This window comes from Musa acuminata, chromosome BXJ3-9 (genome assembly GCF_036884655.1).
Source record: "Musa acuminata AAA Group cultivar baxijiao chromosome BXJ3-9, Cavendish_Baxijiao_AAA, whole genome shotgun sequence".
Classification (NCBI taxonomy): domain Eukaryota; kingdom Viridiplantae; phylum Streptophyta; class Magnoliopsida; order Zingiberales; family Musaceae; genus Musa; species Musa acuminata.
Window position 1 is genome coordinate 1,461,090 of NC_088357.1, and position 14,845 is coordinate 1,475,934.

Here is a 14,845-nt window from a genome sequence, read left to right on the forward strand (position 1 = left end):
TTTATATTAAAATATATATAATTATCAAAGTGAAATATTTAACTTCATTTAATTCATATAACATCGTCGATTTTACCGATGGAAGATAGAGTCCGTAACAACACAGAAATGACATGAAAACGATGGGTAAAAAGATAATTTTAACATCTTAGTTACGTTTTCAGTGATGACGAACGATGACATCATTGGGGGCCATGGGTGGTTGTTGTGGTTGTGGTCGATGAGAACGATGCAGTGATCGACGAGAACGCTCGGGACTTTTGTGACTTTTTACAAGGGAAGGAGGATGAGGAGGGAGAGCGACGATGAGAGGTGACACAAAAGGAAAAGAGGAAGAGAATGATGCAGATGTAAATGCTATACATTTGTGTCGCTACTGCTCAATAACTACGTTGGCGTCAACGCAGATACAGAACGACAAAAGTGCCATTCGGCATTTGCGTCGACGTTGACAATGATGCGAGGAAGAGTGATGTCACTTTATGCATGTATCGACGCTGACAACGATGCAGGGAAAGGTGGCATCACTTTGTATCTGTGTCGGCATGTCGAGTGATATTGACGCAAATGCAGAGTGTCAACATCTGCATCGCCCTCTTCATTCTCTCCCTTTGCCTCACCTCTTATCATCGTTCTCTCTTCTTATCCTCCTCTCCCTATAAGAAACCGCAGAAGTCCCCAATGTTCTCGTGGCCACTACGTCGTTCTTACGGACAACAACCAAAAAACCACCCGTGACTCCTAACGATGTCGTCGTCCGCCATAATCGAAAAAGTAATTAGGGCATTGAAATTATATTTTTGTCTATTATTTTAATATCATTTTGACATGTATTGTCATGCGTTATATTTTTTCGATAAAATCGATAATATTAGAATAAATAAAATTAAATATTTTATTTTTATAATTATAAAAAAATTTAATATAATTTTTTTAGTCTAACAATCAAAATACTAAAAAGGTCTTACCTTGCTAATATGTGATTAGCTCACGCAATCGCTATGTTGAGAGGAATAAAGTGACAGCCCAGATGAACAGGCTCACCCACCTTTGAACAGTACGTGGGGATTAGCTTTCATATTGTTGTTATATACCTGATGGCTGTAGCTACTGCCTTGTCTTTTGCCAGGCAGCTACAGATAAAGTGATGCTTCAATATTGACAATGGAAAAGGAACTTGAGGGTGGACTTGCAGACCATCTCTCTCTCTCTCTCTCTCTCTCCAGAATTGTCTCCTGCCTCAACATGCATCCTGTAGAAGTTTGATACATGAAAGAACAATTTGTTGGGTGTAATGTAATGGAACAGCAAAGGCACTCATAACATACACCCATGTTGGCTTGCTCCAAACATGGGAACGACTGTCATGCATCTGCCATCATTTTGAACTCTAAACAGAGATCGCATTAGAATATCTTGGATGCTTAAGCTTAAGAAAATGCCAGTTGTGATTCTTTTGTCTCCAAGGCTGTCAAGCTCATTAATTGTTATACACTTTGGCATCCTTTGGCATAACAATTCCAAATTATGGCATGGATCCCAACAAATAACATTGTTGTTGATCTTACTGGGATCTTTTTAAGAGGCTATATCAGCATCAGGATATGAGAAAAAGGGAATCCGAACAATTCTATGCAGTCTTGCAGAGAAATGTACACTCCATTGCCATGATGAGGACCATGCTAAGAAGATCCCTGTCTTTCCCAACTGAGGGGTCAAGGTACTTGGAAATACATCTTACCCACAAAGTCCAAAGGGGGAGACATCACTCTTATAAACCCCAGCAGTCATGCACTATCACTATATTGCAATGCTTAATGCCATAGATTTCTACTGATAAGAAAAGCTGTTGATTGAGGTAAATGACACCCAAGGAAAGAAGAAACAAAAAGAGAATAACAACATTAAAGTGCCTGCAAATGTTATTACTACTAGGAGGTAAATTTGATTACTACTAAGCATCACTTTTCCAACATCATCAAATTTCAGTAGAAAAATACGAGTAGAAAGTAAGAATAAGTGGAAAAGTTTGTGAACAATCTATTGCTTGTTCTGCAGAAATCATACAGGATAAACCCTAAGCTATTCTAGAAATTCAAAAGCTTTCCAAATCATTACTTCAAAAACTACTCAATGAAGTTAGACATTTCAAAAACTCCATATCATTGGCAACACCTCATATAGTTGTAATGACTATTAATTTCAAATGATAACCTTTACTGCCAGCCACTAATACAGATATTTCAGGTCACTGCAGTTTAAGACACAAACAGGAAGACCATTTCAATCCGTAGCAACAACAATTCTATCATCCAACCTTCTCCAAACTTGTTCTTTCTGATAAAGCAATTAGTAGATTTCACTCTGCTGATTAATATGGACAAATAGATGTATAAAGAACAAGCAATATATCTTTTGCCATCTGGATTTTAATTTTTTTATTAAGGTGAACTTTAAACTGTCTAAATCTGACAAAGAATGTGAGAAATTCAGATAAAAGCATCAAGTTCAGCTAAACACACTCTTTGCTGCAGCAGTGCGTACCACTTTCCACAACAAGAAAAGGCTGAATAAAATTTTTTAAAGGCTCAATATTTTTTCAGAAGAAAAATCTACAGAACTTAAATGATGCAACAATTCCAGGTAAAACCAATAGAATAAATGAACCATATGGTTTTAAAAGAATAAGGACTCAAGAACCTCAAAATTTTGTATTGTGAGATCCCACATTCTCAATCGGATGTTTCATAACAAATACAATTATTTGTAAAATAAGATTTCATGTTGTTATGCTTCCACAAATACCCATGAGTTATCCAAAGAAAATATGACAAAACCATAAAGAATGAATCAAAAGGCCAATGAAAAGAGAAAACAATACATGGCTTGAGAAGCAATTGACTAAAATCAGCATTTGAACTATCATAGATAATGATAGAAGACAGGTAAAAAATAGTAGATGTTGCAATCTACAGCAAAAGACCCCTCCTCTTCTTCCCTAGGTATCTCTGTATATCTATGTATGGGTGTATGTGTATGTGCATGCATAGAAAGATGACAAGAAAAAACCAACAAGTTGGAGATTAAATACAACTGATTCTTCTCTAACTATAGGAAGAGTATATTGCTGAAAAAAATTAAAGATAACTGCGAATTGATGTTCTATGGGTCTACAATCACTTAATCTTGACCTCTTCTTTTTATGGCTCTTGCCAAGGATTGACTAATCCCCATAAACAAGAGTCACAACTCTCAAACCATACATACTGTTCTTTCTTTTCTTGAGTCAAATACTCTTCCCAACATATATTGGCCGCTTACCAATCAGAACACATGATCCGCCCACTCACTATAACAGAGCAAAAAAAAGGCAGAAATAATTGCTCATATAGTTCAGTTTATAAGTAACTTCCATTGTTGTTCCTCACGATAGAACTGCAAAGCACAAAAAAACTATTAGTTCTCACACTTGAAGCATAATGCCAGTGACTGCAGAATGTAAACCTACACCATGTAAGCCAAGTGAACTGTTCATAAGATAACAGGAATAGCATAGATACTATCGCAGATTCTAATATAAAGGAAATCCACATACTCCGCTGCAACCTTCCGGAAACAACTACAAATTCAATCAAGTTCCACTCTTTAACAGCAACTCAATAGTTGATTCAGAGTCGCAATACATTGGAAATTACAACAAACAAGCAATAATACTAGAAATTAACGACAAAGAAAATAAGAGGAGAGACTAATTGGATTTTGCAGAAGGTAAAGGTAGAGATGCCCAGAAAAATAAAGCCTAACGTCACTTCCATACCATATTTAAGATTGAATAAGACACCAGCAACAGTCACGAGTTCTTGGCGAAATCTTCCAACAATTACAGATGTACTCGGAAAAAAAGATCAAAACTTTAACTTGGAAAAAGGGTCGACAGGCTCCAACCGGCCTAATTCTTGTTCTTGATGCCACCGTTCTTGTTGAACAGTTCATCAGGAACCACTTTAAGCTGCTTCCTCTGCTTCGACTTGGCGATCTTCTTCAGGGTCTTGGGGTTGGTGATCTTCTGCAGCTTGGTGCCCGACCGCAGCGTGTTCTCCTGCTTCCGTTTCTCGTTCTCCTCCCTCCGCTTCCGCTTCTCCTCCTTGTTCCGCCGGATCTCCTCCTTCAGCTCCGCCATTCGCTCCTTGTACGCGCGCTTCAGCTCCTTCTCCTTGGTCCGGACGTCGAGGGAAGGCCGGCGGAGGGAGACGGCACAGGCGGAGGTTCGCTGGGCGCGGGGCTGCTTCCACTTACGGCCGGAGACCCTGCCGGCGATGATGCCATCGTAGGTGGGGCGACCGAACGCGGGCTTCTCCGGATCCTCGAGGGAGGGGAGGGCGGGCCGCTTGGCGGGCGGGGGGAGGGAGACGGTGGCGGTGGCGGCGTCGGAGAGAGGATCAACATCCATCGAGTCAGGGCCGCCGCCGGGTTCGGGACGCTTCCGCTTGTTCTTCTGGCCGCCGAGGCCTTCGTCGAGGCGTCGGAAGTCGAGGGTGGACGCCATGATTAGGGCAACAATTCGAGAGAAAAGATGCTGATGGCGGCCGCGAGAGTTTATTAGGGTTCCAGATGGTTCAAGTCACCTCCTGGGAGATTACCGCCTGGCGGTCAGGGTTGCTCCACCCAGTGGACCGAAGCCACGTGTAATAGCCCGTATGGCGTTCAAGGCCCATTGTAGAGATATAATTCTCCTCCCATGATCACATCTCCACCCTTCATCCCTAACTTTAAATCCTACTCGTTCATCGAGATCAATCCCATCAACCATGACGGGCATCCATCGTCACCACGATGGAAGTCAAAACGGCTCTTCTCCCTTCTTCATCATCGTCATGCCTCCTCTTATGCCGAGCCCATAACCCCAAAAGCCCCTTCGGTATCTTCCACCACCACCAACCTTCTCTCCTCTTCTTTGTCGCTCTCTACAATTAGCTTCTGCTGCAACACCAGTGCGATCTGTCAGCAGAGCCTCCGCCGTCGCCTCGGCGGCCTGTTCCTCGTCCGGACCCCCCACCGGAAGTTCGAGCCAAAGAAGCCACACATCAACATCGGCACCATCGGGCACGTCGACCACGGCAAGATCACCCTCACCGCGTCTTCACCATGGCCCTCGCCGCCGTCGGTGGGTCCGACCTCAAGAAGCGAGGGGCGCGCCCGCGGCATCACCTTCAACACCGCGTCCGTCGAGTATGAGACGGAGTACCGCCATTACGCCCACGTCGACTGCCCCAGCCACGCTGACCATGTCACGAAAATGATCACCGGCGCCGCACAAATGGACGGCGTTATCCTTGTTGTTTCCGGCGCCGACGGCACCATGCTACGGACCAACGAGTAGATCCTCCCTGCCAAGCAGGTCGGCGTACCCGACACAGTGGTTTTACTCAACAAGCAGGATCAGGTGGACAATGAGGTGCTCCTCCAGCTCGTCGAGTTCGAGGTCCTCACCCTTCTTCGCGGGTATAGGCCACAGTTCTATATGAGGACCACCGATGCCACCGATCGGATCTCATCCATAATGAACGACAATGATGAGGAGGCGACAATGGTCATACCTGGAGACCGTGTCCAGATGGGGGTGGAACTCGTCATGCGCCTGTGAACAGGGCATGCGGTTCGATATCAGAGAGGGCGGCAAGACCGTCGGTACTGGAGTCATCCAGTTCATTATGGAGTAATCACCGAATGTAGAGCTTCGTCTTTCTTCCAGTTGCAGGGCTTGCTTCACTGATTGGTGCGGCGATGGTAACTCTTTGAGATTTTACATCAAACACACGTTAGGTGGCAATCCAAGGAACTCCTGCTCTGCATTGTCGTATTTTTGCATTTTTGCTGCTTTTGCCTTTTTCTCTTATTGCATTTGTGACTATGAATCTCTACGGTATAGGAGGTTGTAGATGTTATCGTGATTTTATTAGGTTTATTATCATGAAAGATCATGCTTTGATTAATGTAAAAGTAAGGCTGTTTAATTCAGTTCTCTTCTTTGGTCGCTTTATCTGATTTTGATCAATGAATAGTAGATAACATGCTTGATGATTGACTTCAAAGTATTTGGGGCATTTTGGCTTCTTGTTGTTGTATAGCAGGATGACAAGCTAGACATGGAGTTATTGGCTGATACAGTTAAGACTTGTTCAGTATTCACTGGAAGGTTTGGACCAGGGCATGTACAATAAATAGATTTAATTGAATTATTGTTCTTGACCAGCTTAATCTTTAGACTACTTTCTTTTGTTTTTTGTTGTGATCTGGGTCACCGGTTGCATCTGATGGTAGTATAGTAACTGATTATATGCATATGATCCTTTGTTGTTTGATGATTATCACAACTTACAATCAGAGATTGTGTTGTTAACCTTTTGCACTTTCTGATCCATCTCAATTTGCCAATACTTGGCTTGATCAAGGTTTGTTCTACCTCAGTTTTTGCAAATTTTAATTTGAATCCTAATTATTGAACCGTTGACTTATTCAGAGGAGCTTTTTCAATAGACAACATTGTCTTTCTTTTTGTACTCTATAGATTGTTAGAAGTGTATTTTAATTAGCAATGCATCATCACTTCTTTGTCGGCAAGATGAGCATTCTATAAAGTAGACAGAATGATACAGAGCAATCACTTCACTTCTCAACGATGCACTGTTGGCTTGGAATACTTAATTCTATATAATCAAAGATCCTACTATTGCTCTCATTACATGGTTGGATGAACTGATTTTTGCAGTTAGTCTTCTTGTTGATCATGGGAAAACTACTTTTGTTATTTTTCGAGTTCTTCTCTTTATCTTCTTTTATGCTGATGTATTGTGCTTCCAACAGTAGTAAGAATATGAATATGTCAAGGAAAAAACTTGATCAGTGATCAAATTGGTCTTTTTTTAATTTTGATATGCAACTATTTAATTTAACTTCAGTTCTTCCTCTGATGACCTATTTGTAAACTGAGATCAAGTAAATTTTCATTCTACAAAAGGTAGCCTGGTCTTAATTTCCTGAGCTTATCTTGCTGCTATAGACCCTTCTTAAACCTGACACCTTGAGTTAATTGGCATCTTAGTCTAGCAAATCGTTAATCAATCGCCTGGATGCGGTTGGCATTCTCTTCTTGTACTTTGTCATGTTATAATTTACAGAATCTCTTTGTTTAGTCTTTGTTTTAATTGTCTCAAAATAGCTTGGAAGAAAGAAAATTCCATACCAAGGCACTGTCAATCTTCTGTGTTATTGTTTTGTAAATTGCATGTGAGTCGACTTGGTTTTGGAAGTATATTTCTGTTTGGTTAAACAATATCTGAGTCGACTTGGTTTGTATGTGCAGGTGTTAATCCTTTGTCCAAATAATCTTTCTGATTCTTCTTTGTGGTATTGCAATAAAAATTCATTAGTGATTAGATTGCCATCTTCCTGTTCCATTTAAGAATGCTCGTTTCTTTTCCATTTCATGTAGTCTGTCGTGTGCATTCTTGTTATCCTCGACTACTTGGCTTGCAACATTTGATTATTATGCAAAAAGTCAAACAAAGACAAATTGCTTTCAGTTTCCATCTGTAGTTTATATATTGTCTGTTTGCTATAAAATTTGTGTTATGTGCAGAGAACTACGAAAACGTGTTCTTTTAAATTTGATTATATATGATAACATGACAAAGCATTGTTAATTTTAAATACTTGGTAATTAATTTCACTCCTATAAGGAATTGATATTTTTATGCTTGTTTTTGTCCTATTTGTTTAGATTATTCAAAATAAAAAGTTAATTATATATTAATTATGTAATTAATTATCTTTAGTATTTTGATTTTTATATTTGAAAAGTGAAATATTTAATCTCGTTTTTCTTTATGTTATTGATTCGAAAATATTGCATGTGCCCAGTAATAAATTGAAGTGTTATATTCAATAGTAAATCTTATAATATTTTTAACAAGAGAATTAATGATAAGAGAAACGAAATTAAATATTTTATTTGAATATGTATAGAGATTTTAATATATTTTTTTTATAATTTTTAAAAATATAAACAGAATAGGAATACTAAAGTTAATTAATTAAACAAAATAATCTATAACTAATCTCAAAATAAATATTTATTAAAAATTAGTATAGTGAAAATATAATAAAATTAAAGTGAAATTAAATCTCTTGGAAAAAAAAAAGGTGCGATTCGAATTAGATAGGTTGGATGACGATAACAAAACAAACACCGTGAAAGCATTTGGGGGTGAATCTATCACAAGTCTTAAGTAGTACAAGACATGCTCTTTAGCTCCACAAAGCGTTCGAGGGAAGGGAAGAGGAGAAATCACCGTGTAATTCCATCCTTGGAACGCCGGCTTCCTATTACTTCTTTGCCTTCCTCTTCTCCACCACGAAGAAGAAGACGAGCGCAAGAATGGAAAAGGCGGAGAAACAGCCCGCCGCAATGTCGAGCGACGCGTGGCGGCCGGTGATCCCCACCACGTCGAACAGGTTGGTGGTCTTCGCGGCGTTGGTCGTCTGCCCGTAAGCGACCTCGGTGTCGCCGGAGTCGAGCGCGTACGCCCTCACGAAGTAGGTCCCGGTGGGGATGCTGCGCTCCACGGTGTACACGAAGGAGCCGCCGCCGCTGCTGTAGGGCTGCGTGGTGACCTTGAACTGGCACGTCTTGTCCTTCTTCAGGTGGTCGTCGGTCTTGCGCCACCCGCGGTCGGCCTGGCTCACCGGATCGTAGCACAGCAGCACTTTGACCTTCTTGTAGTCCGAGTCAGCGCTCGCCGGCGTGCTCTGGTTCAGCTTCCAGCTCACCTTGATCTGGTCGACGCCGGCGTGCAGCACTGAATCATGTAGACAGACATCCATGTCATACACAAGGAAAGAAATCATGAAGAGAAAAGGACAGAGAAAGGAGACAAACCTTGGCCTGCAGCAGGAGATGCAGTGACTGTGAGCGTATTTGGAAGGCTGGAGAAGAGCACAGCCATGGAAGACCCTATACAAGACACAACTAGCACAAGACGAAGAAGAGGAGCTGTAGCCATGGAGGAGATTCTGCTCTTTTCCTTCAACTGTGGAAGCCTTCTCTGGAGATTGATGGAGCAGCAATCTTGTATATATATAGACTCCCAAAACAATGAGAAGCTAATAGAGTATTGCAACACAGTTGACTTCCCCAACGAGGGAGCTCTTTAGGGGAACCAAAGGATGTTCGTACAGGTTCATAGGAATCTTCATCTGTGCTCCTGATGGCTCTCGACTTCGGCCAAAGGGCAAAGAGATATCGTTTGACTTCCTCCAGTGGGCCTAATGGCTTCCATTAGAGGCAATTCTTCTTGAGGTGTGATGGAATTGTGGTGAGGTGGAATCCAAAAGTCAACTGTCAGCTGCCATCTACAGCATAATTGGACTGGGAGAGCTCCAAAGAGTCGGCACAGAAGTAAACTAATAAGAGATCCCAGCAATGTATATGCTGTAAGATATTCCTCAAGAATTGATCTTTCTTGCTTCATTCAGCTACAACCTGCAGTCTTTGAGATCATGAACAGGTGATTCAGTGGCATTACGACATCTTGAATGAACAAAAGATGCATGACGATGCAATCTTGTTGACATATTATTTGTTTGCATAGTTCATTATTTCTTGGTTTAAATGCCAGGCGACAAGGAACATAAATTGCAGTGACGTTTGCAAGGCGTGTAAGCCAGTGCTTTCTCCACGTGTGTCAGAGGCGCTAAAGCAAAACGCCAAAGTTATACCTTCGTCCCCTCACGCGTCTCGCGTGTCCTGCGTCCCGCGTCCGGTTGCGCGGGGCACGCCAGCATCCGCGACGTGGCTAACACCGGCGCCAGCAATCGCGCTCGTTGCTCGCTGCACGTGCAGCGCACGCACGGACCAAGCTTGCGTCAGATTATATATATATATATATATATAGAGGACACGTACTTTTAGGCACATAATAAATTTAAATGACCAGTTCTGTATGCATACCTCTTCACTAAGAACACCAATCATATATAATTTGCCAAACCTATCACAATTGTTTTATATTTATGGACATAATGCAAATCTGCTTGATAAAATAAAAGAGTTTTGTATATGAAAGGTTAGGGTTTGGAGATTTTATACTTAGTCTAATAATGATAAAAGGATATTTACTTATTAAAGATTAAGCGTTCAAAAATATTTTTTTGATAAATTTTATATAATAAAAACCAATATCGTTTTCACTATTTATTCTTAAAAAAAATATAAATAATAAAAATAAATATCAAAATAACAATATATATATATATTAAATTAATTGGTAAAGATATTGATATTAGTAAGATTTTGAAATCAGACATCATTGTCACCTAAGCTTTTTTATATTAGAAAATAAAACTTAATCCTAAAATACTTTCATAAATAAGATAATTATGGAATAAATATCAGATCATTACGAGCTAAAACCTAACTGAAGGATATTATATACGAATCCAACAATTTCTACGCAATTTAATATAATGAAAAATAAAGAAATTATTTTTATTTTTATTTCTCAAGGGAAAAAAAGGTAGTTGGGCCCACATTTCATTTGGGTATGGGGTGGGCCCAGCTTTTCCTTCCATTTTTGATCGCATGTAAAACAGGAATTGCGCCTTCTCAACACTAACCCCCGAATCTCCCCATTCCAATTTCTTGGTTCTTCTCCTCTTTTGGTCTCAGATTGCGATTAGTTGGGGGGGAGGAGAGGGAGGGACAGGGAGAGATGGGGAGCGATAGGAAGGTCTACACCTTGGCCGAGGTCTCCGCCCACAACTCTGCCAATGACTGCTGGCTCGTCATCGACGGCAAGGTTCGCATCCATTTCATTCCCCCTTGATGATCTCCTTCGATCCGTCCCCTCATCCATCTCTTCTTTAGATCTGATGCATTTTTCTTTTTCTTGTGTTCTGTCCATCTACCTTCTAATCTTGATACGTTGGGCCACGTCGAGGGTTGGTATTGTTCGTGTGAAGCATCCGCTGGTGGATTTTGTATGCTCGTTGTAGGTTACGGATTTCCCTTGTTGGAGGGCGCTGGGATGAGTTGGGTTGCCATTTGAACGGTTGTAGACTACTTCTAGTGGTGAACGTATTGGATTACTGTGACAAAAATGTTCCATTGGAGACATCCAATAGAATTGGAAGAAGATTAGGGCGTCCCTGTGCAAGGACGACATGCACAAAACAGATAGAAATACAATGGAAGCTTTGTTCACGATAGAAGAGTGAATCGGAACACTTTTGTTGGATCCACAGTAGAAGAGAAAAAATGTAAGAGGGGCAAGAAGTGAAAAAAGACGTGGATGGTTTTTTTGTTGTTTGTTATCTTTGTCTAGGTGCATGTGGTGGTGATTTAAATTTTTTGTTAAATTTAGATTTTAATAATATATAAGGGAAATCAAACAGATAATGTGGGCACAACCGAATCTAAGCCCTTTGAAGGGCCAGTAGTTGCTGTGGCCACACCAACCCTTTCATTCAACTCACTTCGTTTTACTTATTTTTGTATAACCTTCGGGCTGCACAACTTGTGTGGGAGTAACTGAAATAAATAAGATCAGACCCTTATAAGTCAATCTTAATCTTATCTATTTTCGATGTGAAATTAATCTAAAGTGTTATAATCTTCCCTACTCAGGGGCTTAACGTTCTCGTCAAGGTTTAGCATAGCCCAGATCAAGTTCTAACATGGTGCATGTGAGTTATAATCCAGTGGTGGCTTCATACAGTGACGAGTCCTTTGACTTCATCCACGATTAGCTCTTTTCTATCTGAGCCTTTCATCATATCTCAAAACTAGTTTAGTTCTAATATCATTTGTCATGAATCGAGCTTGATGTGTTAATTGGTCTATCAATCTTGTTGAACCAAAACCACTAGTTGAAATGTTTAAGTCGAAGTTGATAGTAGTACACCCATTAGACCCTTATAAGTTAATCTTATTCTTGTCCATTTCCGATGTAAGATTAATCTGGGGTGTTATAATATTTAAGTTGACAATTCATTCATCTTTTAGGAAACTCAATATCTTTAGAATAACCTTAAAAAGTTTTACCTTTCAAAAATTTTACCTCTCTTATTAATTAAAGGATCCTACAAAAATAGCTTCTTTTGTCTTCCTTTTCGCAAACTAAGATGAGCAGATCCTCTGTTCCTTTTATTTTCTGTTTAGAATATTAATAAACTTTTAGGTTCAGTGTCCTATGAGAAAAATTGTTAGAATTTTGGATAAAATTTATAGCCATAGAGCCTCTAGTTTTCATGTTAGCCACCATTCTTCCTTGTTGTTAACATAGAAAACCATAATTAAAATTGTATCTAAGGATGGCGATTAGCAATAGTCACCATTTCTATAGCTTATTGTAGAAACTTTAAATTGAGATTTTTAGCTTAATATTGGATGGAACTAGAGCAATTGAAATTGCTTGTTGATCAATGTGTTATTATTTTTTATATGCTGTTTTCATTAAAGAGAGAACGAAAACAGATCAACTACATGCTCTAGGTCAGATGTGCTCAACTCATCTTTAAAATATATAAGCTTATGCAATTCACATTGGTGTTGTTTTCTTTTAGATGCTTCATGTTTTGTCAGATAATTATGTGATAAAGAATAAAAAATGACTATGATGACAATTTAGATTTTGACAAAAAATCTATATTTTTGGGTTAATTGGAAATAATAGCAACAATAGGGGAAATGCCTTTGACAGATTGCTTTGTCCATAGAAATAGTTCTAGGTCAAGGAAATAACGAGATAGATATCACATGCTCGATGTTAGATTAAGTATCACATGCTCAAGGAAATAGTTCTAGGCTGGAACCACAGCAACTGATAGATTCTCTTTTCATTGAAGAGTTAATGAAATAGATCAAGTATCACATGCTCAATGTTAGATTAGCTCAACTTATATTTATGTCATAGAAATTTATATAATTAGATTGGTTTCATTTTCCTTTTAGACAGATCAAATCTATTATAGACAATTATTTGGGAATGGAAGGATGACAAAGATGGCCCACTTGGAGGCTGATAAATTAAATCTATGTTTTTGGTGAAAATAAGATATAGTATCGAATGAGGCAACATCTTTTTCCAGCCTGATATGGGATAGTTCTATAAAATAACTCAAGAAAGAAGTTCTATGTTCACCTTACATACTGCAGAATAAATGCTAACGTAGTAGGAACTTTGCTTTATCCAAAAATAAGTAAGCTAGGTTAAGATATCATCAAGTGCTGATCTTTAAGAAAATTGTTCATGCATAGAAGTTATGGTGATGAGAAGTTAATTAATTGATAGATAGTAATAATCCTTCCGTTTCACTTTCTTCTTGCATGATATGATGAATGCAAAATTCTTCTGGTCTCGGTGCTTTTCTTTCCAAGAAGGCAATTGCGCTCAAGTTGGTTTATCTGCTAACAACAAGACATCAGTGAAGTTGTGAATCTATCAGGCCCGACACGATGTATAACTGATGGTGGATTATTACACTTCTAGTTGCATATCTGCAAAATGTTCAAGAAAAATGAATGTTGTAGCTGCAGTGAGTGGCTCAATTATCCCTGTGAAGGTTTTGGTTAATTAAACTTATTAACTTATTACTGTCATTAGTCATCTTAAGGTTATGGAAGTTTGTCAGACCTTTCTTTTGGTCCTTGTTCGATGACTTTATGATGGGTATCACTAATCATGGAATTAATCCTCTACCTCTATTACTTGTACTCCCTATCATTGTGCTTTGCGACTTTTCCTCTAACACTTAGTGACTGAGAAAGAACCAAATTGGCTGACATGCTATCTGGGTAATTTCTAGTAATTGCTATTTTTTAAGTCCTATTGGAAATAGAGAATTGGAATTTTATCTATTCATAACCAATAAATGTGTTGTATTATACCCAATAAATACTCACGTAGCACATGAGAAAATTGTTGCTGAAGAATCTAACATCGGCGTCCCTTGCTCCTAAAATAGAGTTCAATCAAGCATTAACATTTTAGGAACTCTATTATTGGTGGTTTATGTAAACTAGTTTTGCTGTCATCAAGAAGCATTTATGCTGTCGCTTTATTAATTAAGCTATCAATTTTTTTATTAAGCTATCAATTTTTAATAATTGCATCACTTACAGTAGTTTGTGCTTTTTCTCACTTTTGATGTTTTATTTGGCAGGTTTATGATGTCACCAAATTCTTGGACGATCACCCTGGAGGGGATGAGGTGTTGGTGTCATCAACTGGTAAATCGATTTTGAGTTGTCCGGATCGCCATGCTTCATCACTAATGTATTTGTAAGATGTTTCTTCTTTGACATGTTTTCCTTTTTAGGGAAAGATGCAACTGATGACTTTGAAGATGTTGGGCATAGCACCGCTGCAAGGGCAATGTTGGATGAGTACTATGTTGGGGAGATTGATGACACAACAATTCTTAAGGATGTCAAATACACTGCTCCCAAGCAACCTCACTACAACCAGGACAAGACATCTGAGTTCATCATCAGGCTTCTCCAGTTTTTGGTTCCCTTGGCAATCTTGGGGTTGGCTGTTGCCATCAAAATCTACACAAAATCAGCTTAAAAATTTTGTTACCATAACATTTATAATTAATCAGTCAGAACGCCGTTTACTTTGTTATGATACTGTGGTTTGGCTATGGTCAACTGTTTGCTTGTGGCTCATTCAGGAAGTCATTTATTTTGGTGTTATATCAAAGTACCTATTACAGTGAAATGCCTGAGAAACTTTCTCCTGTACTTTCCTTGTTAACACCTTTGCTTCTATTTATTTCCTATTGT

The 14,845-nt window shown here is 39.2% G+C and overlaps 3 protein-coding genes across 3 annotated transcripts; 1 reads left to right on the top strand and 2 right to left on the bottom strand.

The window, feature by feature from the left end:
- Window positions 1–3,793: 3,793 nt before the first annotated feature.
- LOC103996724 (uncharacterized) lies at window positions 3,794–4,581 on the bottom strand. The gene has a single exon (XM_009417697.3). It carries the CDS (start codon window positions 4,544–4,546, stop codon window positions 3,950–3,952), a length of 597 nt encoding a protein of 198 aa, XP_009415972.2. The 5' UTR covers window positions 4,547–4,581; the 3' UTR covers window positions 3,794–3,949.
- Window positions 4,582–8,239: 3,658 nt separating this feature from the next.
- Window positions 8,240–9,107, bottom strand: LOC135648455 (high-affinity nitrate transporter-activating protein 2.1-like). Its single transcript, XM_065166167.1, has 2 exons — window positions 8,939–9,107; window positions 8,240–8,858 (listed from the first exon to the last, which is right to left on the bottom strand). Exons 1-2 carry the CDS (start codon window positions 9,060–9,062, stop codon window positions 8,386–8,388), a joined length of 597 nt encoding a protein of 198 aa, XP_065022239.1. The 5' UTR covers window positions 9,063–9,107; the 3' UTR covers window positions 8,240–8,385.
- A 1,571-nt stretch (window positions 9,108–10,678) lies between these two features.
- LOC135648388 (cytochrome b5-like) lies at window positions 10,679–14,780 on the top strand. Its single transcript, XM_065166044.1, has 3 exons — window positions 10,679–10,856; window positions 14,221–14,287; window positions 14,377–14,780. Exons 1-3 carry the CDS (start codon window positions 10,770–10,772, stop codon window positions 14,625–14,627), a joined length of 405 nt encoding a protein of 134 aa, XP_065022116.1. The 5' UTR covers window positions 10,679–10,769; the 3' UTR covers window positions 14,628–14,780.
- Window positions 14,781–14,845: the final 65 nt, after the last annotated feature.